Source organism: Symphalangus syndactylus, chromosome 23, assembly GCF_028878055.3.
Source record: "Symphalangus syndactylus isolate Jambi chromosome 23, NHGRI_mSymSyn1-v2.1_pri, whole genome shotgun sequence".
Lineage (NCBI taxonomy): Eukaryota > Metazoa > Chordata > Mammalia > Primates > Hylobatidae > Symphalangus > Symphalangus syndactylus.
This window is the reverse complement of record NC_072445.2, coordinates 45,270,656-45,297,633: the sequence shown is the minus strand read 5'-3', so window position 1 is coordinate 45,297,633 and position 26,978 is coordinate 45,270,656. Positions and strand designations below refer to the sequence as shown.

The following is a 26,978-nucleotide window of genomic DNA, read 5'->3' as shown; positions in this document are numbered from 1 at the left end:
TACAGAAAAGATGGACTGTACCTGTACTTAGTGAGTCCTTGGGCCTGTAATACTTTTTAATATGTTCCTTAGTGATTGTTGTAAGAAGTGTGCCAGGCCCTGGGGATGTAAGGTGGGACTTCACAATTGCCACCAGGTTCTAACTTTGTATCTGGAGTCTGATGACTCTAGCTCTCTGTGAAGTTCCAGAATTCTATTAAAATTGCATATAAATTTTTCTGGATGAGCGTTCATCAGATTCTCAAAGGCGTGTCTTGGCCCAAAAATGGGTAAAAGTCACTAACTTCTTGAGCATTTTATTTTATTTTATCTTATTTTTTATCACTGAGGTTCCAACTGTATGGCAGCAGGAAAGAGTGCCTGTCATCAAATACAGCTTGGAGTGTGAAGAGAGTAGGGGAAGAAAGAAAGTCTTCTCAAAGAAAAATATTGAGCTGAGTATAGAGGAGTACAGATGTTTTATTCTGGCCCAGAGGGGAAAATGGAGGAATCTAGGCCAAGAAAACATTGTGTACAAAGCATGGAAACAGAGCCTGGATCATACGGGGAACTGCAACCATGATTGGATTATGAATAGTTATAAAGGAAATAGAGAGATATAGCAAGAAATGAAGCTGGCAAGCTCAGCATCTACCAGATACTTCAGGGATTTTTATTCTGTGCTAAAGAATAATAATTTTGACATATTTCCAGTTCTGAGGAAATATCTAGGAATAAATTTAGCATGTTTTGGAGATAGTTGTGGTGGAAGGGGTTGAGGTAGGTAGAGTCTAGTGAGACTTGCAAATTTCTCACCTAGTTTAATACCATTCTTCACAGTAAAGAACTTAGCAAGAAAGGCTGATTTTGCTGTTGTAGTTGTTATTGTTTGAGTGGGGGAGGGGAGGACAACGCATCGCAGTTGACCTTTCCATGGCATATATTCAGGCGGAAAAGTTTCCTGGGCTTTATTGTGTATATATTATATCATATGTATTATATAGGTGATTGTAGATAAATATTTGGTTGAGACTCACTGGAATATAGGTAACAGTTTGAAGCCATGGGAAGGATGGATGTTGAACAGGGTCTGGTGCGCAGAGGTCCATGGGGCATGAAGGAGAGGCTGCAGTCCTCTTTTATCTTTCTCCCAGTCCTGCCACTGCAAAGTTTACCCTGGCAGCTCTAGATACTGTTTACTTAAGAGAACAAGGGAACAAACTTATAAGTAATGAAGCAGAGACAAAAGGCACATTCTTTTGGATACTGATCAGGGCAATTAAATGAGGATGGGTATAATAGAAAATAAGAGTAGGAAACAGAAGACCTGAGTCCCCATCTCACCAACTCCAGTGACCAGCTGAGCAACCTTGAGCAAGTCACTTATGTCCTGTGAGCCCCAGTTCCCTCATCTAAAGTCTATCTTCACCTACAGAGTTGTTATGTGGATCGAAGGAAATCCTGGATGAAGTTAGTTTTAAAGTGCTGTATTGTACTGTTGGGATAGAGGTGGTGGTAAGGAACTAACTGCAGAATATTTGCTGGATTAATTAAATGCCTAAGACAGGCTAAAATTCGTTTTTATAGGGTCAAAGTTATGTGATCATGGAGCAGAAAGAGACCTTATATAATTTTATAGATGAAAATGCAGAGATCTGTAAACATTATTCACTTAATACTACTCACTTAACATTCCACAGAAATTTCATGTCAGAGTTTACCTTGGAAGCCAGGCCGCCTCCCTTTAGGTGTGAAGTTTATTCAAACTGAATTAGCACTGTCATGCAGGGAGACCTTTCAGAAAGTAACTGATATGTTGAAGGACATGACAGAATTAAAACAGAGTGTTGGATTCCTGAGGTTGTTCGTATCAGGAGGGCCAGACTATTACTCCATCTAGAACAAAATGTGTTTATTTCAGTGTCAAAGAGGAAACTAATTTGCCTTAAACTGACTTACTTGCATCTCTTGCAGATGACTGGTATAGGAGGTCTCTTGGAAAATACACTAATTCAGTGGTATTCAACCAGAGTTATAATGGGGACAGAGCACTGTTAAAATAGGAAAGGCTTTTGGAAACTTCTCAAATGGCTGCCTCCCTCCTTTCTTCCCCTGGTTTTCCACATGATCCTTATAAACAGCCTGCTACTCTGCTGCTCACACTGCAGTGCAATGAGAAATTTTACTGGTGGATTGTGCTTTGCATTTTAATATGTGAGCAGATAGACCACTGTACTAGTCTTTCGATAATAGTGCTTCATTGGTCCTTATTCACACTAGACCAGTAATAGGATCCAAGCCTCGCTTTCAAAAACTGTGTTTCTTATCATTAAGAACAGTCTTTGAAATCAGATTAATAATAATGTCTGTGATGTATTGAGCTTTTAATATCTGTGACATACTGAGCTCTTATTGTGTGCTAGACACTCTGTGGAACACATTAGACATGTAATATTATTTATTCTCAATAATCCTATGAGGTGAGAACATTTTTATTGTCATTTTATGGTCAAGGAAAGTAAAATGGAGAGATCAGTAACTTTGTCCAATGTCACTCAGCTAGATTTCAAATTTAGGTCTGACGCTGACGCTGATGCCCTTTCCACACTTTCCAACCGCATCACCCATCTCAGACAAATCATTTAACTTCCGTTAGCTCACATTCTTCAACCGTAAAATGGTGATCACATGAATAGCTGCCCTACCCATCTTCACAGATGTTGGAAGAACAAAATGTGCAGAAACATTTTTCAAACTCTAAAGTGCTATATGAATGTGTTTTGAGTGTTATTATTAATGCTGTCTATAAAGTGCTGTTAATGTTTTTGTCTGTTATTTTCCGATAGTTTATTGTCATAATAATATCTTACCTAAAGCTTTTCTTTTAAAAGAGTAAAATTGGCAGTAGTTTCTGTGATTTTTCTGCTACTGCTGTTTTGATAGAGCAATTGAATGGTTCACCCTAATTTGGAGTTTCTGTGATTTGCAGAATCTCAGAAGCATTCAAATATGATATATTTTCTAGGGTTACCTGTGACTTTGTGTTCTAGTACCAGGGAAAACAATTTCTTGTGGTAAGGGGGTGTATAAAGGCTTGATGTTTGTATTTTTTAATCTTCTCGTTAATGGCTTTGTGTTAAATACAGCTGACACACCATAACACTTCAGATGCTAGCACGAAGCTTGCTTGGTTCTGCCAAGTGTCTGATTTAAAGTGATTACCAGAGATCAATGATCATCCAACAGTCACAAGTCACCCTGGGGCAGCCCAGAATTCTTGGTTGCGCTCTGGGACTCCATCGTGCTCCTGTTCTCTGAGGGCTCTGTGTCATATATAACCACCTTTCAGTTTTATGGCGGGCGCCTCGGGTGCAGTGTCATCATCTCTTCCCTTCACTGTGCTGCATTGCAGGCGTTGCTTGAGTCCATGGTTGATGCTGCTGAGAATCTTTGTCCCAATGTGATGAAAAAAGCTCACATTCGACAAGACTTGATTCATGCCAGCACCGAAAAGATTTCTATTCCACGTACCTTTGTTAAAAACGTCCTGTTGGAGCAGTCTGGAATTGATATCCTTAACAAAATTAGGTAGGTTTACAATGTTAATAAACCTAGGAGCTGCAGTTTCTGTAAATGCAGTCGAGGCAGCTGTAAAGAGTGTTATTGTTGGCTGTATCCATATATAATGTGTTTAGGCATGTTTAATAGGCAGAAACTGTATATAAATATAACTGTGCATAAATGCATAGGTTTTATACATTTCCAAAATGAGATGATCACGTAAATGCCTGCATTACTTAAGGACTTAGAATTATCTGCTCTGTTTAAAGGTTTTATATTTAAGAGGGGGTACATGTTTGTAATCCCTGTTTTCTGTTTCTGAAGTTTATCTTTCACCTTTATAAATCACTAGCTTGAAGATTGAGATCAGTTTGCTTTTTACCATCGTACACTGTGAACAAATGCACAGCCTATAAATAGGCAGAGGCCCACTTCGACCTTACCATATTTTCCTTCTGGGTTATTTTGGTGGGTCTGTAATACTATGTGTGTATTAATGGTGTCTTTGCAGTGTTTACCTAGATTTCTGTTTGAAAAAGTTTGAAAAATATGACAAGATATAAATATTTAGAAGCTGTGATTTTACTGGCAAACTTTTCTGAATTTTTACATAGAGACTTTTGGTCCATCAACAGTATTACATTATAGCTCAGCTAATTCTCATAATGTTTCTTAGTTGGGGAATCAGATAACTAAAAACTAAGTTCAGAAACATTTTTTAATTTTCCATTTTAACCATTTTTGAATATTGATGAAGATATTTAGATGTAGCAGAAATAATAGCTCCTGTCTGTAGAGCTGGGGATGGTACTAACACGCAATGATACAGCTAAATGACAATCCATGAGAAAAATGAGTCAAAATAAGCCCCAAATTATATTGTTGTTAACTAGATATCAAAGGCTGATGACTTTAAATCCAGATTATAGAACTTTGAGGATTTAGAAATTCTGCAGTAACTGAAAAATCTCAGGTCTTGTTTTTTGTTTGTTTGTTTTGTTTTACTGAAGCCCCCAAATCCTACTCAGCTGAATTGTAAGGCAATTGGAAGGACTTGAGAAATTTTAGAAAAGACTTCTAGAGGGTTTATAGGACCCCATAGATTAGTGACTTTATAAACTCTAGCCCTTCACTAGGTGTGCTTACTTATTCTTATAACCTGTGGTTTCAGAATTTTTTTGTTGGAGATGCCTAAACATTAAGGAGAAAATAATGTATTGGTCACTATTCTTTCATAATAGTGGTTTCAGCCACAAATAGATCATATTCTGATAGCTTTGAGTATCAAATTCTGTCAAATATGATCATTTCCTTTGAAAATGGGCAAATTCTGAAAGTTGAACAGCAGTATAGAATACACATCAATGAATCAATTTTATGTCCATTAACTCCATACATGGCTTTTTATAATGCATTATACTGAACATTGATAGAATGAAAATATTTACACCTACACATGCATGTATGTATACATTCATATAATATGCACGTTTGCATGGGCAGGTTAAGTTGACTCTTTTCCTCTAAAAGCTTTGCAAACTAGAAGCTTAACCAGGAAGGAAGCGTAGTATCCAATAGCAAAATGATAGAAGGATCCTGTGATGAAAAAATAATTGCGTTTTTAAGACTATCTTTTTTGGTGCTACAATTTGAAGTAGATAAACCACTCCTCCCCACTTTCAGAGAGAAGGAGAGAAAGAGAAACTATTGAACTATAGTTTTATGAGGAAGTATAATTTCTAAACATGCCTAAAAGGAATCAGAGGAAGTACTTAAAATTAGATTTTCAGGTCCCTCTGAAAGTTTGGGGTGGGAGACCTGGGTGAATCTTATCAGTAGACACTTCTGCGGAATAGTAAAGTATCAGATAAAGGAAATAGCTAGTGATACCTTGTTTCAGGGGCAGAAATTAAATGTATTTTTTATCTTTAGCTTAAGATAATTTTTACTCTAGGTAAAAAACTAGTACTTCTGTTCAGAAATCTCCCCGGGCAGAGAAGTCTCCATGCAAATTATTGCCTTTAGGTTAGCAAGATTTTTTCCGTGTTACACGAATATATTTTCTTTTTTTTTTCTTTTCTTTTTTTTTTTTTTTTTTTTTTTTAGAGACGGAGTCTCGCTCTGTCACCCAAGCTGGAGTGCAGTGGCGCGATCTCGGCTCACCGCAAGCTCCGCCTGCCGGGTTCACGCCATTCTCCTGCCTCAGCCTCCCGAGTAGCTGGGACTACAGGCGCCCGCCACGGCGCCCGGCTAATTTTTTTTTTGTAATTTTAGTAGAGACGGGGTTTCACCGTGGTCTCGATCTCTTGACCTCGTGATCTGCCCGCCTCGGCCTTCCAAAGTGCTGAGATTACAAGCGTGAGCCACCGCGCCCGGCCTCACGAATATATTTTCAACGTTAGCTTATGAGGCAATATTGGAATATAGGTATGTATTTCTCTCACATATTTACCTTTAAATGTATTATGCTTAATGTACATTTGTACATATGTGCATTAAGATATTCAGACCGAGAACACACATGAAAGTGGAATTCTTGGGAATACCAAATTGCAAAAATGCAAACAAAAATACCAGCCATCTGACAGAATCTTAGTGGCTGGGTCTGTTTATTAGTAAAAACAACAAGCCACAAGCCACTTTCTGCTGTGTGGACAACTTTCTGAGGTCAGGCAACAGGCACCAGAACTGCAAATTTTAGTAACCTCTCTTCATCAAAGATAAGGGCAGGTGATTTTGTAAATATTCAGAGTAAATTTTAGTAACCTGTCTTCATAAAAGATAAGGGCAGGTGATTTTGTAAATATTCAGGGTCAGTCAAAGCAGACGCAGTTATGGTATCATTTGATTGGTGGAAAGTTTTTTAAAAGAGTGAGTGATACGCATACTAAAGCAGTAACTAAGACTTAACAACCAGGCTAGACTTTCTTAATTTACTCCAGCCCAGGTTTGTTTTCCTTTATGTCAATGGATGAATTGTTCCTCACCACACAGTACATATGGTTCCCATTAACTTTGTCTTTATCCAGATGCTTTTCATTTCTACCATTAAATCTCCAGTTTTGAAATTGCAGAGGCAGGTTGAAATTGGTAAAGAAAGTCTGTTACTTGTGTGTTTATGGCAGTGTTTAAGGTTTATTTTTGGAAGTCCTTAGTCCTGTTCACACATTCTTATATTCCACTTTCAAAGACAGAAATGGAATCACAGTTGACCTTATCACTATAGTAGCAAGGGTGGATGATTTTCCCCCCTTGCACAAATTAAAATGGTACTCTGTCCTTTTGATTTTCACACAGTGAAGTAAAGTTGACAGTGGCCTCCTTCCTGTCTGATCGAATTGTGGACGAAATCCTGGATGCACTCTCACATTGCCATCATAAACTGGTGAGTGCTGTGCACATCTTGAGCAGGACCTCCTGTTTCAGCTCTGCTGTGATGCAGGATGACTTCCGGTGTGGGGATGTGATTTCTTTGCTGCATTTCACACTATTACAGCTTTATGGTTTGTGATCTTGGTTTTCCTCCTTTCTCTAATATGTTGCTTCTAGCCATTCTGGAGCATGTTAGAACTTCTCCAGAGGGAATGATAAGGGAAAGCAGAACTGATTGTATCCAGAAATCTTATTGTTCATTTATTATAAAGGTCAAAAGCTTGGGGAAGAAATGTTGAGACTGAAGTCTGAAATTAAAATTTTAATTTATCTTTGCTCATTTTGTTGCTCATATGATTATTTGATAATGGACTATTCTAAAAATATGGGAGAAAATAAAAATATTTGAATAAAGAAAGTGCAAGAACAAAATGGGCATAATTTAGTAATGGATAGTTGCTGACTGCCCCACAGGTGCCTTGGATATAACCAAGGTAAAAAAAAAATTTCTTCATCTACAGACTGGTTCTTAATCAAGGTAGGGGACTTTACTTCCAATATCAGTGCATATGAAAAAATGTATCAGAAACTCAATGTTGCGCAAACTTCAGGAAGTTCTCTGAGGTACAGATGAAGCTTTTATAACTGGTTATATCCTATGTCTCAATATGATGCAGTGGAAGTCTCCCAGGAAAGTTATAGCAATGTTTCCTTCAAGAAAAATAATTCTTCAATGTTTTCTTAACTGTGCGGGATGGAGATACCAGTTTTATGGCATTGAATTGTTGGGTGACACTAGAGAATCCTAAAATGAGAGGAACAGCAACAGCTTCTTCTACATGAAACAGACAAAATGCATGTTTCTGAAAAATTCATTTGAGAAAAACGTGTAAGACTGTCTTCCCAAATCTGAAAGACAAGACAGGTATCTCTAATAGCATGATTCAAATGCTGCCTGTGGACCAGAGGTGGTCCACTAATGGATGGTTCCCCAGAGGAAGCATCCAGAAACTTCTTGAGCTTCCAATATCAGTGGATATGAAAAAATGTAGTTTTTCATTGTAGCACCAAAAAAGATAGAGTATCCAAACACGTGTTATTTTTCCGATTTTTCTTTTTAATTGTATTTTAACAGTATATTGGTTTGTGCTAAATTGGAAATATAAAAAACCAGTTTATTACCACATTGAATGTAAGAAACACTGTTTTCTATTGCCTGGCACAGTAAAGAGCTACATGATTGTTTATAGCTCCTGATTTAGTCTTTTTTTAAATAAATACAAACAAAAGCAATAGAGTATCCATTCATTCATTCATTCATTTGAGATGGAGTCCTGCTCTGTCACCCAGGCCGAAGTGCAGTGGTGCAATCTTGGCTCACTGCAACCTCCGCCCCTAGGTTCAAGTGATTCTCCTGACTCAGCCTCCCGAGTAGCTGGGATTACAGTTGTGTGCCACCACACCTGGCTAATTTTTGTATTTTAAGTAGAGATGAGGTTTCACCATGTGAAATCCTTTCTCGATCTCCTAACCTCAAGTGATCCACCTGCCTCAGCCTCCCAAAGTGCTGGGATTACAGGTATAAGCCACTGCACCTGGCCTACAGCATCCTTTTAAAATAAACTTATTTTAGAAACAGTTTATTGATAACCCATAGCTCCAGGAATGGCCTTAAAATGCTTACTTATGACACAAATAGTACATATTATACTAACAGAAATCTTCATGTGAGAAATACACTGAAAGTTTGAATTTTTCACTTTTTTGTGTTTTTTCTTAAAGAATTTACTCAGAAAGTATTGATTTTTTTAACTGAGAAAAAATTTGCTGAATGCACTTTTGGTTTGAACTTCATTTTAACATTAATACTGGTGATTTAGATTATAAGGAAAGAGATTAAGTCTCACATAAAGGAAATACTATCTTCAAAATGAAACCTTGTTTTCAATGACTTTCAGATAGCATTTTCACCAACTTAAATTTGTAAACGTTCTCAAAGTTTCCGTGGACTTGCCAACTGGTTTTCATTGTTTCAGAAGAATTAAATCAAAGTTCCTGATGTCAGATCAGCTCAGCACTGAAGTTTGTTAATTTCAGCCAAGCTTACTCTACCTCCTAGTTAATTTTTTATGTTTACCTAAAGTATAACACTGGAAATTAAGAAATCATATCAAATATGGTATTCATTTTATGAAAACAATGAAAGCTAGCAGGAATTAAAATTTTGCTAGTAATTTCCTTCTTTTCAGTCCTTTAAAAATAATGAAAGTTGGAATTGTTTTATTACTCTCAGATACTTTTTAGTATAGAAGGAAATTTCTTCAGAGGAATTATCAAATAAAATTAATAAAAAGAACACTACTATGTTGTCTCTTCATTTACTAAAAGAGATTTATAACTTACTGCTTAAAACACTCTGTCCTCCAAAGAAAGATAATAAAAGAGATAAGTGACTGTACTGTGAATGTATTAAGAATTGTCTTTGTCACTCGTCAACCTTGTGCTCCACTGCGCCATCTTGTGGAAGACGTCTTCAGGAATCCAGCTAACCAACACTTTCTGTCTCTGTGCTTTAATTTCTCCTCATACACGTCTTGACCTTCTAGGCTGACCATTTCAGCAGACGTGGCAAGACCCTTCCTCAACAAGAATCCTTAGAGATTGAGCTGGCTGAGGAGAAGCCAGTTAAACGTTCCGTCATCACAGTGGAGGAGCTAACAGAGATAGAGCGTTTGGAAGATCTGGATACCTGTATGGTAAGACACATCCTCTGGTGGCACCGTTACCCTATTCACTGGACTGTGCCGTTTTTTTTTTTTTTAAACAAATCTCACCTTTTGAAATCAGACCAAACAAAACACTGTCCCCACCCTCAGACAATTCTTTCAGAAAAGTCCTAAAGAGGCCACTAATGAAGTGAATAAAGCTGAAGCTTCAGTCCCCTTCTAAGGCCCTGTAGCCATAGTGGGAAAATTCCAAATTAGGAGAAATAAATTAGGTAACTCTTAAAGGTTTTTGTGACAGGAAAATATCTTCAAATAAAATTATAAATAAGGCATTAAAAATGTGGAGAAAGACTTTTTCAAATAAAAAATATATATAGGGTGACTCTTTCTTGGTCTTACCTGTTTTCTTTTGTTACACAACTTTCTGACAAACCCTTAAATTTGGGCTTCCTGTTTAGAGGAGATTCTGTTTCGTTAACCTGATTTGATGTGCTGTAGAAGATGGAATGCACACTATAGTGTTTACCTAACTGTAGGTCTTAATTTCTTATCTATTTTCTAAATTTCATGTAGTATATCCATCTGGCCCTATAACTAGAGTATTTAGGTTGTTAATACCTTTTCACTCTAAGGAAAATTTTATCTGAATCCTATTACATTATTTTAAAATTTATATTAATAAGCATAGCTACTTCTCATTTTACCATGAAACAATTGTTTGTGTCTATATCATCCTCTGTATTCAATATGTTTATGTCTTACAAAATGTTTACTTTTTAATAATTCCTTATAATCTGAGGTGGTGGTGGTAAGACTAGGTTTTGGTTACTTATATGTCCAAATGATTCTACACTGTGATTTTAGTAATTTTTAGATGAAGCCATTGTTAAGAAATAGTACTTGTTTTAACTTTGAACACCAAGGATCTGATATGGCTGATATTACTTTTCTAACCTAGGAGGGAATGTAGTGTGTTAAGAAGTTTACTTATTTATAAACCACTGTTATCACGTTTTAAAGTCTGTGAATAAAATATTTGAAGGTTCTCCATGTAAAGTCCTGTCCTATACAAGGAGAACAGCAAAGAAAGCCTAATGTATAATCCAAGATTGCAAGCAACATTCTAATATCACTAAATAAAGCTGAAAAACAGTTTTCTATATAATTATATAAACCTGCACATATATTTAATCTGGGTGGAGGAAATTGTCAAGTTTTTAAAAACTTGGTTGTCCAGCTCATTATAAAATTTATATTTCATAAGTATTTTGAGTTTGTTTGCCTTTTGAGGCATTAGAAGTTAGACACTATGTTATAGGATAATTGTTCTGGAAAGCTCTTAGACTAGCCCTAAAAGAAAATAAATAATAAGAAATAGATTTGAATTAAAAATTTGAAATCAACTCCACATATCATGTTTCCTACCAGATTTGTTTGGTCATGTGTAAACTGGAACAGGGTGAAGGAAAAAACAAGCTAGTAAAATGTATTTTATTGGGTTTATAGATGATGTGGTTTGGAATGAGGAAAAGTTGGTTGTGAAAGACCGGCTCAGCTACTGTAACATTGGTTTTAAACTGTGTAAGCTTTGTTTGGAAGTAAGCTTTTTTGTATGTTTAATTTGGTTTAGTTTTGTGAAAGGAAGAAAAAGGTTGTTTGTTTGTTTGTTTTAAATGAGTGAGTTGAGAGTGGAGGAAAGGAATAATTTAAAAAAATGCAGTTGGAAGACCACCCTCAGAACTTAAGGGACAGCCCTGCAGCAGGCACAGCCCCCGTGAGTCAGCATCCATTGTAAAAACATTCATGTTGCCGTGATGCCTAAAGAGGCAAGAGTAGATGTAGATCTCTTTGAATTCAACTCTCAGGACAAGCCACGTTAGGAGGGTAGACTTTATCTGGTTTCAAGGGCCAAGGAGGTAAGCAGGGAGGGCCATTCCTGAGATGAGCCTGTGTTGAGTCCTGGGCTGACGAGCAGGGCCCTGGGTGTTGAGGGAGTGACAGAGAAACACAAGAGCTCTTCATCAAAAAAAGAATATATAGGTAGGCATGAGTTTTTAAGTCATGAAAGTAGCTTTTGTTCTAATAAATATTGTCTTCATTCATTGTTCTAACTAGGCTAATAAGTTGTTAAGTAGTAGAAAACCAGAGTTAAATTTGCTGTTAGTGTAATGAAAAAGCATATTTTTTTGTGTGTAAAAAGTGCAAGTCGGGATTTTATACTATTGATAATAATTTCCTGTATACTTTCAGCCTAACCATCAATTCCAAGCCACCCAAAGATAGAACCATTCACATGGCAGCAGCTGCCCCAAGCGCAAGGATCCCTCTCCTAAAGGAAATCGATTTTCTGAGCTGGTACAAACTCATAGCTCATTTGGAAGGAGTAGAGCAATAGATTGGTCTTTTAATGCCTCCTTTCATAATCAAAGTAGCAAACCATTATTGTTTGTTATTGACATCTATTACCAGATATTTCAAGCTGTAACCCTCATATGATGCCATTGGGGGAAAAAAGTTTGCAGTCCATATTTCAAAGGGAGGTGCATTTAATTCGTGATGGTTTTCTAAATGAATGTATACATTTTCCTTGGCAGCATTTCTATCTTAAGTGATCCGGAAAGTTAGGACTCAAGATTAACTGTTGTGTAGAAAACTATCAGAAGGGCAAGTACATAAGTACATGCATGCAACCTAAAACCCTTGGTGGGTAGAATTTGTGCCACAGATGGAGCTACAGCACTGTTGAATTTGATTGCTTTGGGAGATGTTGTAATTTTACTATTACCAAAAATGTTTGTTTATAGCCCAAAGAACTGTGAAACTTTCCCTATGAATTCCAAAGGAACTTTGACACATCACCAACCTGCTATTCACAGATTTAAGTTTGTTCACAGATCCTGGCATTTTTTGTGCAGGATGTTCATAGCTACTATACCCATTTTTGAGCATTTCTTTAGGAAACTGGGCGGAGATTCTGGGAACCCTGCCCCTGGATTTCTAATCTTCATGTTTTCTTCCATTTCTTCCTGGTCCAAATGTCAATTCCATTTCAGTGCTTAAGTCTCTTTAAAAAACCAGTAGTTATAATTCCACTAGCGGAGGTTTAAGGGCATGTTAGTTGTAGAAATTTATATTAATTTGAGTTTTAATGTTTACCTTCCTGGAGTTGAAAAGATAATCCATACGATTGATTTCTTTGAAAGAAATTCATCACTTAGTCAACAACAGTTAAACTTTTGCTTTGACTAAGCGAAAGCTGAAGGAAGAATGATTGAGTGATTTCTTGGGACCTGTTATCTACTGGAGGATAACTAAGCTTCTAATCAAACTTAATTTTATAAAGTTAAAGAAAAAGGCTGTTCTTTTTAAACAGAATGTCAGAAAAGGGAATTTTGTTTGTTTGTTTCCAATAAGATAAATGATCTTTTTCTTTTAACTAGAAGAAACTAAGAGGTAATCTAGTTCAGGTGGTAGAACACAGAGGTGAGGAAGATAACACAAACTATTAAAATCACCTGCACTGTTTTACAGCCTGTGTCTACTCTCTTAGCCCCCAGAGAGTCTGACATCTCCTTAACTGCAGGGCGGAAAATCACATGGTTTAAAAAGCCTTCTTATTCATGTGCTTAACACTTATGTAGTACCTGTGATGTGCAGGCACTATTCTGAGCTCTTTGTGACTGTTAGCCAGTTCTATCTTCATAGCAACATGAATAATAAAGTCTTATTAATACCTTCTGTTTAACAAATGAGGAAACTGAGGGAGAGAAAAGTAAAATAAGTAACCCAAGATTAACCAAAGGCAGGCAGTTTGGTGCCAGAGTCTGCATTTAACCAGTCTGCTATAATGAGTATATGGATTTCATCTATGGTATTTCTTACAAAAGGATTAAAATTTGCATTCAATTTAGTTATACCACATTGATTTCTGTAAAATAGGTGCTTACTAGCCCCAGATGAAATGAACATGTGAACAGAAACACAAATAGAAGGCGTAGTGTCATATAACCATAATGGAAGCCTGTAGTTTTTAAACGTTGTTGGAAACACGTGTCAAATATCTGCTGTGTTCAATTGTTATCCAATTGTTAGAAATGAAGTTGCCCACTTTTGGCTTACCTGAAACCTCCTGTGCCTCTCTATATGTTATTTTGTTGGTGACAATGATTAATTAGTTTTCCTATATGCTTCTTATCATTTCAACCCACAAGCCTTATATGTCATGCTGAAACGTGTATTTCTTTAGAATCTTTATTGTTCACAGACCATCTGTTCTTCTGCAGTCGGGTGCTGTTAGGAAATCAGTATTCTGAACCATATCTTTGAACTTTGGTGGCCTATTGGTCCTTGGGGTATTGAAGAATGCAGTTTTAGTTCTACTGATTAGTTATCTCTAAATATTTAATTTGTCACCATATACAGTATACCATCTTTAAAAAATAGCAGAAGTTTGGGATTTAAGTAGTATGCCAAGTGAGTGAAGAGCCAGTGTCTGCTCCTTAGGCATAACTAGCTCACTAATTGTATGTAATTCTTTCAATTATTTTAATGAGCATCATACCAGTTTTAAATCAAAAGATATTCATGCAGAGGAGCAGTTTGTCTGCTTATTGCTATTTCCTGGGAAAAGAATATTAAAAAGCTTGAATTATTACAGAATGCATCTTTGTGAATCCTGTCTCCAATGATAAAATAGCAATTATTTTCCCTTAACAAATTCAACTTCAAATTTCAATATATATTTTTTAAGTTTTTAAATACAGACTAAAATTCAGCAAAAGTCTATTTGACTTGGTCAAAATACTATTTTTGAGAAGAAATTTAAACAAATGGCCTTATTCTCAAGTACCAACAGTTATTAATGGAACTAATCTATTCACAGTGTCGCCAAGCACAGACTATTGAGTCAATATGTCTCATTTAAAATGGTTTACACTAATATTAACTGTGCAGAGGGTCGTTCAAGTCATAATTGTTAATTTTCTCTTATAATTTTATTCTGTAATGTCTTTTTCATACTGATATTACTTTTGAAAACAGAGTTAACTTTTTAACTAGTAGAAAGCAATTGATTAAAACACCTTTATTTCCAAATTCTAAGTTTTAAAATTATAGTACACTCTGAGTCCAACTAAAATGGTTAATGTGTGTTCCTCAAAGTTTGTAATAGTATTTTTTTATTTTTTATTTTATTATTACTATGATTTCTTTCCTCAGATATCCTTGTTCTGATGTAATAATATTTGTTACAGTCCTTTGTCAAAGTGCTGGGAATGCATGTCCCATCCCTGAAGAGTTCATTGTTGCCTCAAGACCCAGAGTTAATCTTTTAATTTTTAACTCACATAAATACCACTATCAGAGGCCCTATTCCAGGGAGCTTCCAGAGATCTGACCCAGATATCTTTTTTTTTTTTCTTTGAGATGGAGTCTTGCTCTGTTGCCCAGGCTAGAGTGCAGTGGCATGATCTCAGCTCACTGCAGACTCTGCCTCCCTGGTTCAAGCGATTCTCCTGCCTTAGCCTCCTGAGTAGCTGGGATTATAGGCGTCTGCCACTGTGCCCAGCTAATTTTTGTATTTTTTAGTAGAGATGGGGTTTCACCATCTTGGCCAGTCTGGTCTTGAACTCCTGACCTCATGATCTACCTGCCTCGGCCTGCCAAACTGCTGAGATTACAGGCATGAGCCACCGCACCTGGCCAGACATCTTTTTTAAAGGATTAAAACAAGGCCTAAGGTACAATGTTGACTGCCCTCACAGGCCACCCAAGAGACAAAAGATTTCCCGCTTATTGCAGTTATTTCTAGAAAGAGATGAATCCTACACCTTTGCCCTGCAGGTAACAGAGCAGGCTTCACCCCCAGAGCCCTAAAGCTCCCAGTAGGAGCCAAACTCCTAGGGGAGAAGATGGGGCATACTAAATAAATCCCTCCACAAAATGACTTCAAACATGAACCAATTGTGACTAGTCAGGGTATTCCAAAACCAGCACCCAAATTGGGCACCTGACTTGTTGATTGGAAATGGTGATTCTTATGAGCTTAATTTTGACATGTAATTATCATTATAAAAGGTAATTTTGTAATCATAAACTAAACATGAACTATATTAAATGTCTCTGGTAACCTGCAGATTTATAAAACAGAAACCATTCCATTGATTAGCTCTGTGTGTGTGTGTATGACATAGGAATGTACTTGAGGAAAAATTTTAAGTGAATTTTAATTTTAACTGAGTCTAAATGAATTAAATTACTTCCAAGCAGTCACAGATTTAATGGCTCCTGGGTATAGTACAGTAGAGCCAATAGTAAGTGAAATAATTTCTCTAAACTCAGTCTTACTTTTCCTCCCTTAGAAACCTCATGCTTTTCAACATGCCATAATGACACTTGCGTCAACGATGTTTCGTTTATGTCATAAAAGCTCCAAATTATCACTGCTTTCCAGTTGGAATAAAAGATCAAATCCCTTTGGGATGAAAGGTTTCCTCTTTAATTTCTGAGTTAAATATTCAAACTGGAGAAAACAATGTTTTTAAATACTAAGGATGTAATTCTTTTTTTTTTTTTTGAGACGGAGTCTCACTCTGTTGCCCAGGCTGGAGTGCAGTGGCGCAATCTCGGCTCACTGCAAACTCCACCTCCCGGGTTCACGCCATTCTCCTGCCTCAGCCTCTCCGAGTAGCTGGGACTACAGGTGCCCACCACTAGGCCCGGCTAATTTTTTTGTATTTTTAGTAGAGATGGTGTTTCACCGTGGTCTCGATCTCCTGACCTCGTGATCCGCCCGCCTTGGCCTCCCAAAGTGCTGGTATTACAAGCGTGAGCCACCACGCCCGGCCACTAAGGATGTAATTCTTGTCTCTATATATGTATGTGAGAGAACCTGCCTAAAGAGGAAGACAATGGGAAGTCCTTAAAGAGGACTTGTTTACCCAGGTGATGGGGTAAAAGAAACATCTGGAAGAAGGTGGCTGCTGGCTCTCAACAGAGTCCAGAGGAGGAGGCAGTTGTACTTGATGTTGAAGTCTTAGGTAGCGATGAGCTATCAGAAGATCCCTTAAGCCAGGCATAGGCTAGACAGCCATTCATTTTTTCAACAAATGCTTATTGTTCATCCATCGTATACCAGGTATTCTTGGCTTCTTGCTAGGAATGGAAGGTGAAAGAACCATTGTATCACCCACCAAGCTTGCTGCGTTGAGGGGCAGAAGTGGCAATGTAGTTCTGATGGATCACAGAACCACCGTCTGTGTAAATCCATCACTTGAATTTGCTTGGATGCTGGAAGCTATGAGTCTACCACTGAAATGAGGTCATCAAGAAAGGCTTGAATTCACACAGGTTACATCTTTCAAACCTTTGGTCACAACCCACTAGTGAGTCATGAAATCAGTATGATGGTTGCAACCAGGATTAAAAAAAAAAGATCTGACATAAAGTATGAACATATTTTGTATCATATTAAGTATCATAAGTAACATTATACAAAATGTATCCATAAGTATCATATTACACCAAATGTTTGTTTCAGTTATACATACATGCATGCGTAAATTGGAGTGTGACATAATAACATATATGTCTTAGGAATAGGTCACAGTCAAAAAAGTTTGAGAAACTTTCATCTATAATAACTCTCTCTACCTGGTGTGTTTCAACTTTCTCAAAATATTAGCCACACAGCAGCTCATGCATGATTTTATTATTTCTCCACTGCGCTGTCCAGGTCAGGAAAGGGCCTGAGCAGAGATGCAGGAGTAGAAGAGGATTTGGTACCCGGGAGAGCCTCTTCTAAATAGGCTCATCGTTTGTTTCATTGTTTTGAGCTCCCACGGAATCATTTTTACTGAAGAGTGCTTTTGCCTTATGTTGTTGATCTTCATTGAGGACCACTTTAATAAATATCCCTATGAAATTTGTTACCGTATGTACTCTTTATACTGTCTATACCACTGTTATTGTCACTCTGTTTTATCTTAAAGTGCGATTGTTACAGGTATATCCAGGTGAGATTGCAGGCGAGAGTAGTAGACGTTCTGAGTAGTTTGCCTTCTCTCTTATGGACACAATGGATTGTGCCATGTGTCTCACTTTGGTATTGTTAACAGAGAGGCTCAGAACTGAATGTGCATTTGACCTACAAAAAGTGTGCAGTGCCTGAAGAAGTATAGTTCGTTGTATTAAGCTGTAATTCTGGCTTCATTTTTTCTTCATTGTCTTTACTCATTTAAAAAAAAATATTGCTGTTACATATGGGCCTCAGCTCATTTTCAGACTGAGGTGGTTATACATTAGTAAAGTGAAAAATTAGATATGGTGGGAAAGTGCTCTGATAAAGGTAGGCAGGTTGCTATGGAAGCACAGAGAAGTGATGTCCAGCCCAGCCTGGGGGAGGGGTGTTGTTAAGGAAGGCTTCCTGGAGGAAGATTCTATGCATCATGCCTGGCACATACTAGGCCCTCAGTAGCTGTTGGTACAATGAGAGATGGCATGAGAAAGAGAAGTTTGCTGGAAGGAAAATGAGTAAGTAAGTTTAGTAGGGAGAGTGGCACATATAGAGCTCTGGAGTGAAGACAGAACAGTGCAATTTGAGGAACTAGTATAAATTGAGGAACCCAGTTTGGGGAGGCTGGAAGGGAAGGCATGAGCCTTATCACCCAGAACCTTGTAGATCTCACTTAAGGGTTTGTTTGTTGTTTATTTGTTTATTTTTAAGGTAGCAAGCAGCCACCAAAGGTGAGGAAGCTGTAAGATGGATTAGGTTTTTGCAGAAACAGTGGTGACTTCTATTTTGTTCATCGAGATTGAGGTACTCACAAGGCCCTGGTTGTGATGTCCAGGAGTAGCTCTGGGGCTCAGTAGTCAAGTCTGAATAAGGAGTCAGCCATGCCCAAGTAAAGCTACAGTACAGATGCACTCACCAGACTGCCTTCCCTGAAGTGAACATTGCCTCTTCAGTTCTATCAGCACTGTTCTTTTTCCACATTCATGATATTTATCTCAATTTACCTTCAGTGGCCAGGTGCAGTGGCTCATGCCTGTAATCCCAGCACTTTGGGAGGCCGAGGCGGGCAGATCATGAGGTGAGGAGATCAAGACCATCCTGGCCAACATGGTGAAATCCTGTCTCTACTAAAAATACAAAAATTAGCTGGGCATGATGGCACATGCCTGTAATCCCAGCTGCTTGGGAGGCTGAGGCAGGAGAATTGCTTGAACCCAGGAGTCGGAGGTCGCAGTGAGCTGAGACAGCCTGCACTCCAGCCTGGCAACAGAGCGAGACTCCGTCTCAAAAAAATACGAAATAAAAATAAAAATTTACCTTCAGCTACAGGTACATATATTCAACTTCCTACTTGACATCTCCAATTAGCTGTTCAAAAAGTATCTCATATATAGTATGTCCCAAATAGAATCATTGAGTTCCCCCTTCCCTCCCTAAGGCTTCACCATCAGCTTTATGACTTTCTATTTCTGCCCATTTGTTCCGAACTCTACCTGTCAGCCTCAATCTCTCTTATTCTTTCACTGTCCAAATCTATCTTCCCTCCCTCATCCAAGACATGTTTGATTCTTGTCTGGACTCTTGAAACAGGCTTGTACCTCACACTCCTACCTTCACTGTTGCTTCTGCAGTCAATCGATCCCCTATTCAGTATCCAGAAGAGTTTTCTAAATGGAAATCAGATTGGTATCTAAGGTGTCAAATCCTCTGATAGCTTCACATTGTACCCAGAATAAGGCTCATGATCCATAAGGTCCTACATGGTCCGTCTTCTGTCTCTGTCTCCTAATCTTACTCTAGTCTCTCCTTTGTTCTCTTCCCTCCAGCCACTGGTGGTTTCCTTGCTTTTCCCTAGAACTTGCCCAGGCTCCCATCTCAGCTCTTGTTCCTTCACCTTGGAATATTCTCCACCAGCTTGTCCCATGGCTGTCTTCACACTGTTTAGGTCACAATTCCAGTGTTTCTTTCTCAGAAGTTGTTGTTGATCCTCTGAGCCAAAGAAGCCTTCCAGTCACCTTGCATATTATATTATCTTAGCACTTATTAGAACTTGAAGTGATCTTACTTACTCGTGAAGGTATAAGCTTCTGGCGGGCTGGGACTTTGTGCTGTTGACCATATATCCCCAATATCTAGAGCAGTGCCTGGCACAAAATTGCTCAATAAAATTTGTTTCCCTTCTCCTGGCTTTGAATTATAATTACTTGCATGGGGTTTCTTTGTATGCTTCTTGAAAGAACTGGAATTACATGTTATTGATTTCTATATAGCTAATGCCATCAATAAGTATCAGTAGTAGCAGATTAATCTGGGAGCTATAGAAAATAATTCTTGCATGGAAAAGTTATCTTTAAACTGATGAGGTTCAATTAATGAGAACATTATAGATTACCAAGCTGTCAGCGAGTTGCTGAGGAGAAAGAGATTAAAACCACCCACCCACTGGAACCAGTGCTTTGTCATAGCAGCCAGGTGTGGTAGCTATTTTAACCCATTTTTCAAATGAGACTCTTAGAAGTCAGAGGCGTTAACACACTTTACCCCATCACACTGCAATGAGGAGGAGCTGCAGCTGAAAGCCCAACTCCACATGATCTGACTCTCAAACACATTCTCTGTCTGCAGAATTCATGGTCTTCAGGCTGGCCTGAATCACAGGAAACAAACACCCAGGGAGGTTTGTGGTGGGAAAGAGCCTTTTCACTGAGGGCTTACACTAAGTGTTCGGTGGATAGTATCTTTATTCCCACGGGCCAATTATTTATAGAGGTTTATTCTTATTCTCAGTGGAACTGGGGGAGATACTAACCTATGGTAGCAAATCCATACCTCCTCCAATTATGGGCTAAGCGATGGCATGGATTGTAGATGCCTGAACTGATGGAAACAGCAGAAAGATCTGGGGTAGAGGACTCTGCCCCGGAAGCTGCCCATACATATAACACACGTGATCCTTCCAAATTCAGCCCTTGTGGTTAATCAGGCTGCACTTCTTGCCCTAACTTTGAATTGAATTGTTTTCCTTCTTGCCTGATAGAATCTCAGGTTTAACCAAATATTCCCTGAGATTAAAGACTTTCTGAGGAGGGAACAAGTAGGGTAGATTTATTCGTGCTGAAATTTGGGAATGACAAAAAGAAGTGGCCTAAATGTGGGTGGAGGGAGAAAGAAAACTAGTGCATGACTCCACTCCACATTATGCTTTTGACCATTTAAGATTAGGTCACAGTAGATAAATTAAGTGATTCTGTCTAAATTTCTAATTGTACTGTTATAGTTTAGAAACATCAATTAAAGTTGGGATGAGTTAAGCTTCATTCTTCAGCTCACATGTAGACATTCAGAGAGTGAAGCAGGCCTGTCAAATTCTCAGTTTCTCTAAATGTGCCTGAGAGGAAACCTCTGTCACTACTGGAATTTTTTTTTTTTTTTTTTTTGAGACGGAGTCTCGCTCTGTCACCCAGGCTAGAGTGCAGTGGCGCAATCTCGGCTCACTGCAAGCTCTGCCTCCTGGGTTCACGCCATTCTCCTGCCTCAGCCTCTCCGAGTAGCTGGGACTACAGGCGCCCGCCAACACGCCCGGCTAATTTTTTGTATTTTTAGTAGAGACGGGGTTTCACCATGGTCTCGATCTCCTGACCTCGTGATCCACCCGCCTCGGCCTCCCAAAGTGCTGGGATTACAAGCGTGAGCCACCGCGCCCGGACTACTGGAATTTATATTTAAGATTTCTTCCATCTCTTAGGGCTGAGGCCAAACCTCTATCACAAGCCTATCCTTTAAAAAAATCAAAATATAAAATAAATGGTTTTTAGCTTTGACCTTTGATGTATGTGCTGAAGAAAATCACATTGACTTTCATTCTGAAAAATCACACTTGGAAACTAGACCAAAAAAATTACTTCCATGCTCCAAATATAACTGCGAGGGATTTCTTTTATAAATTCTTTTTTTTTTTTTTTTGAGACGGAGTCTCGCTCTGTCGCCCAGGCTGGAGTGCAGTGGCACAATCTCAGCTCACTGCAAGCTCCGCCTCCCAGGTTCGCGCCATTCTCCTGCCTCAGCTTCTCCGAGTAGCTGGGACTACAGGTGCCCGCCACTACGCCCGGCTAATTTTTCTGTATTTTTAGTAGAGACGGGGTTTCACCGTGGTCTCGATCTCCTGACCTCGTGATCCGCCCGCCTCAGCCTCCCAAAGTGCTGGGATTACAAGCGTGAGCCACCGCGCCCGGCCTATAAATTCTTGTCTAGATTATATAGCCTTATATAAATGTATTTCTTGGATTTATATGTGTTTCTGACTTCTTTGAGAAACTATTTTAGGTAGCAGATTTAATAATTAATAGAAATTTAAAAGATAAAGTGGGGTGAACAGAGTTAAGAGGAAAGAAAACCTGAAGGAGTTATAATACAGCAAACTTAAGGATCAGTGCCCAGCCTAGGACCACATGGTGCTCTATTCTGCTTGCTGGCTAAGGGTGGAGCCTTAACCTGAAAACTAGTGCTGCAAGTTTTAGATCTAACATTTGATTATCCAAATTGGAGTATGTGATCATTTCTGTTGTCCAGACAGAACACCTTCTAGCCAGAGCTGAGCTGTAGGGTGGGTACCTGCAAATCAAGACAGGGTTTTTCTCTGAAAGCAGCTTCAAATCCACTTCAGCCTTTGAGCCAAGTACTTAATGGAAATCCCCAAATGCCAAACTCAATTCAGCATGGCCAAAATGACTTTTTTTCTGGAAAAGATTTCAGAGCATTCTTTATCATGGCCATAAAAACCTTAGTAATGCTTCTAGTTGTGCACTGTGTGGCCTCTTCCCTCTAGGTAACTAAATGAACTGGCCACCTGTATGTGGTTATTTGATATTGAAACTTTAAATGTTGGAGAATGTCAGTGGAAGATTCATATGGGGTTTGTTCCAGTTAACATTAAATCAAACAATAGCTAAGAGATTGCCCTCATTATGCTCTGAAAGCCAGTTTTGTTTTGTTAGAAAATAATGCCCTAGTGGCATATAAGTCATATATTTGATGGGAAATGTACCCAACTTTTCATTATACCTTGGCTGTAAATCGATAATTCATTTTAAAATGAGATCAAAGCCACAAAAGATCAAAAGCAGCAAACAATATTGCGTATTGTTTTTGACAAATGTTCTCATAGGTAGAATAGAGTGTATGAATGATGATCTGAAGTTATGGAAAAATAGCTATCAAAATAATTGATCTGTAATTTAGAGAGAGATATCTTGAGAATTCACTCTTTTGAGAATCTCTCTTTAGAATTCATTCAGTAGGGATGTTGATTAAAAGGAGTTAAACTGAGCATGATGAAAATCTTGGTTTCCAAGCTGGAGCAGGTTTCAGAGTTTTGGTGGTAAGCCGTCTTTCCCTGAAGCTCTGTTTAAGGTTGAAGAGTTGGGATTTTAGGACCTAATTTCAGTAAAGCTTGGGGAACCACTTGCTCTGTGATTTAAAAGTATAGGAACCAGATCTTCTGATTACTGATTGATTACCACAGCTCTGTAACTAGGATCCTGTCACCAGGCCCCAAAATCACCGTGCACTCTTTTTACTAGGTACCGCTGTAGTTTATTTGACTCAAGTTTGTTAAAGCAGTAAAATAATTGTTATATTTAACCTGGTTTTTGTTGGTGGCAGTATTGTTGTTAACTACTAATTTTTGTCATCACTATAAAGCTGATATTCCATGAAGGGAGCAAATGTGTTACCTGAAGAATTTAGGCTAATATTTTGATTATTCATCTTGATATCACTGAACTATGATGTCCATTCTAGAGGAAAGTATTTAAATTTCCTAAATTCCTAGTTTTTGCCTTTGATTTTAACGTGGATTTTCCAAGATTGCGACTTAAAATACCTCAAGTTTAATACTCAGTAGGGTTTTCCCCTTTGTTTATGTTTTCACAATAAAGAAAATATTAAAATGCTATTCAAGTTTTTATGACTATTGGATTAACATCTTGCTTAATAGTGCAATAAAGTAATTAAATAATTTTCCCACTTTTTTTTTTTTTTTGAGACGGAGTCTCGCTCTGTCTCCCAGGCTGGAGTGCAGTGGCGCTCACTGCAAGCTCCGCCTCCCGAGTTCACACCATTCTCCTGCCTCAGCCTCCGGAGTGGCTAGGACTACAGGCGCCCACCACCACGCCCAGCTAATTTTTTTTATTTTTAGTAGAGACGGGGTTTCACCCTGTTAGCCAGGGTGGTTTCGATCTCCTGACCTCGTGATCTACCTGCCTCGGCTTCCCAAAGTGCTGGGATTACAGGCGTGAGCCACTGCGCCCGGCATTTTCCCACTTTTTAAAAAATTATAATGCTACAGGGACATATACCTGATCTTGTAGTAATAAACATCATGCTTCTGTGCCCAACAGGAGTCACACACTTTGTGGTGGCAAGATACTTGCTTGAAATCAGTGCCAGAGAATTCTATTTTTGGGCTGCTCTTAAGAAAAATGTATTAAATTTTATTCACTTTTTAAGGAGAACATTCAAACGTGGATTTTCACTTTTGCAGCAGTTGCAAGATGAGTTACAAGGAATAAAAAGTGAGGTATTTCCTGTTTCCTGGAGAAAACGTGACAAAGTTAGGAAGATAAATATTTTTGTTGTATCAAAAAATTGTGCAGATCTGGAAAATAAGGAAAAAAACCATTTTAATTTCAAAATAGTTCTCTGCCATGATCTTTTCAATAGTCTCTCATCAGTGCTGCTCCCTAAATGTTTTTGTTTTAACATCATGATGCCAGTTTAACTTTTATGTGAAATGACACTCTGGATATAAAAGTTAATGAGTGTAGCATGAATAGCTAGATTTAATGTTGTGTTTAGTAGGAAATGTGGCACTTCACTAAATCTCTACATAACGTTCCTCCTTTTGTCCATCGATTTATTGCAGCTTTCTCAGAGTTATGACTTCCCTATACCTTTTCTTCCTAGGCTTGCAAAGGAAGACTTTATGCTGTCCAACAATTGTCTTAGCAAGAATTAGGTATCTCTTTTTCTCAGTGAGATTGACACCATCTCAGACTTTTTAAAATGGAAATGCACAAAAATTACTCTTTTTAACTATAAATGTGATAATACTGTCTGGCTAGATATTGAGGGTAAAAGTCAATTAAAACTTACTGAGTTTTCTCCTTGAGCTGAAAAGCTAGTAGTAAGTATTTAGTTTTTATAATCTAGTTCATTAAACAGGGAAGGTAGGTCTAGGATATTTTATATCAAAAAGCAATGATTAGCTCTAAATTCGATGGGATCATTTCAAAGCTCAGAAAATCCAGTTGAAAGGGCTTCACTGAGACATTCTGAGCACCCAAAAGCATAATGACTAGTAGTTTAAGATACATTGAAGTATTAGAGAACCATGCATTCATAGTAATACTCAGAAAACATTGAAATGCCAGTACAGAGGATTTTCAGAGAGGAAATGTTTCTCTTTTCAGAGGAATGGCACCTAATATAAGAACAATGAAAGAAGTAGAAAGTTATAATTTTGCAGTTCTGATCATATCCATTAATTCAGGCAAGGATTACCAATAGTTGCTTAAAAATCTACATGGACTAAAAGTATCACCTCATAGAGTTTCTATTAATTACCAAGGGAATGAGTACTTTACAATGGAGCACAGCTGGAAAGTCCCCATGCTAATCAAGGGATCAAGGTCAGTCTTACCAGTAGTGGAACAACCTGACATATGTGCCAATCACTGTGATTCAGTCAGTAGTTCACAGCATCCCGTATGTGGTATTCATGCTAAAAATGTTTCACTGAATCTAATCATGAGGAAATCATCAGACAAGTGTAGCATGTGAGGCAGTCTATGAAACAATTGGCCTGAATTCATCAAGAAAGTCAGTATTATGAAAAAGAAAGGTGGGGATGGGAGTGGGGAGGGAGGATGTGCTAGATGAAAGAGACTGAAGAGACATTACCCTATATAATGAGCGCATTCTCTATTAAGATCCCAAAAGGGGAGGGGATGTTTTAAGGCACTTGAGGGACAGTTGGGGGAATTTGAATACGGACTATAGTGTGTAAGTTAGATATTATACAATTGCTGTTAATTTTCTTAGATGTTGGTAATAATGTATGGTTATATAAGAAAATATGATTCTTAGGATATCATGCAGAAGTATTTAAGGGAGAAATGTCAAGATGTCAACAACCTTTAAATGGTTCAGAATTTTTTTTTCTGTGTTTGTGTTAGAGATGAGAATGAAGGAAATAAAGTAATTTTGTGTGACAAAATGTTAACAATTGCTGAATCTAAGTGAAGAGTATATTTGTATTTATTAGACTATCCTTGTCCTTTTAATTTTGCTAAATTTGAATATGTTCAAAATAAATAGTTGGGGAAAAAGAGTGGGTGTATGTATTTGAAAAGTGCGTTGTTTAAGGAGGTGGACATCATAGCTGGGTGCAGTGGCTCATGCCTCATGCCTGTAATCCCAGCACTTTAGGGGGCCAAGGCAGGAGGATTGCTTGAGCTCAGGAATTGGAGACCAGCCTGGGCAACAAGGTAAAACCCCGTCTCTACAAAAAATACAAAGATTAGCCAGGCATGGTGGTATGTACCTGTAGTCCCAGCTACTCAGGAGGCTGAGGTGGGAAGATGGCTTAAGCCCAGGAGGCAGAGGTTGGACAATGAGCTGAGATTGAGCCACTGCACTGCAGCCTAGGTGATAGAGCCAGACCTTGTCTCAAAATAAAAAAAGAGGTGGACATGAGTACATGAACCACTAGGGTCCATGAGGAAGTTTTTGTCTGTGTAACAAGAAATAGAAAAAATACAGACACCAGATTTTTCATGAAAATAAATGTCTCTAAAGGACTATTGTTTATAATAAATAAGTCCTTACTATTTTATCTTTGTGCCTAAATGCCCTTTTTGGTAACGATGTTTGGTACTAGTAATACTTTCTTTTTAAACAAGTCTATAGAACCTGAATGTGGGGAGCGCACTGGATTAAAGCACTGATTCAGTTCATTCATTCAAACACACACTTCTTGAAGGCCCATTATATGCCAAGCCCTCTATGGGCTCTGGGGATCTAGAAGTGAACAAGACAGAATCCTGGCTTACGTTTTTCACCCAAGAGATGATCATTTTGTCTTCTCCAGGGATGACCAAGCGGGGAGCAGGATGGCGGGGGGCACCTAAAGGAAATCCTTTGAGTCACTCTCTAGGCATTCCCCTATGTCACCCAAATTAGTCCCATTTATCTATCATGTGTTTTTGACACACTGCTTAAGATGGTTCAAAAAGTATTCTGCTATTACATGAAAACCATTTTCATTTCAT

At 38.2% G+C, this 26,978-nt stretch overlaps 1 protein-coding gene across 5 annotated transcripts in view; it reads left to right on the top strand.

Moving 5' to 3' along the window:
* Positions 1-26,978, top strand: part of CARMIL1 (capping protein regulator and myosin 1 linker 1) — a 347,708-nt gene that overhangs the window by 274,207 nt on the left and 46,523 nt on the right. For all 5 annotated transcript variants that reach the window (XM_055264247.2, XM_055264246.2, XM_055264241.2 and 2 more), the window contains exons 27-29: positions 3,392-3,567; positions 6,838-6,925; positions 9,519-9,668. In XM_055264247.2, the coding sequence (XP_055120222.2) occupies positions 3,392-3,567; positions 6,838-6,925; positions 9,519-9,668 (414 nt within the window). The remainder of the gene's footprint in view (positions 1-3,391; positions 3,568-6,837; positions 6,926-9,518; positions 9,669-26,978) is intronic.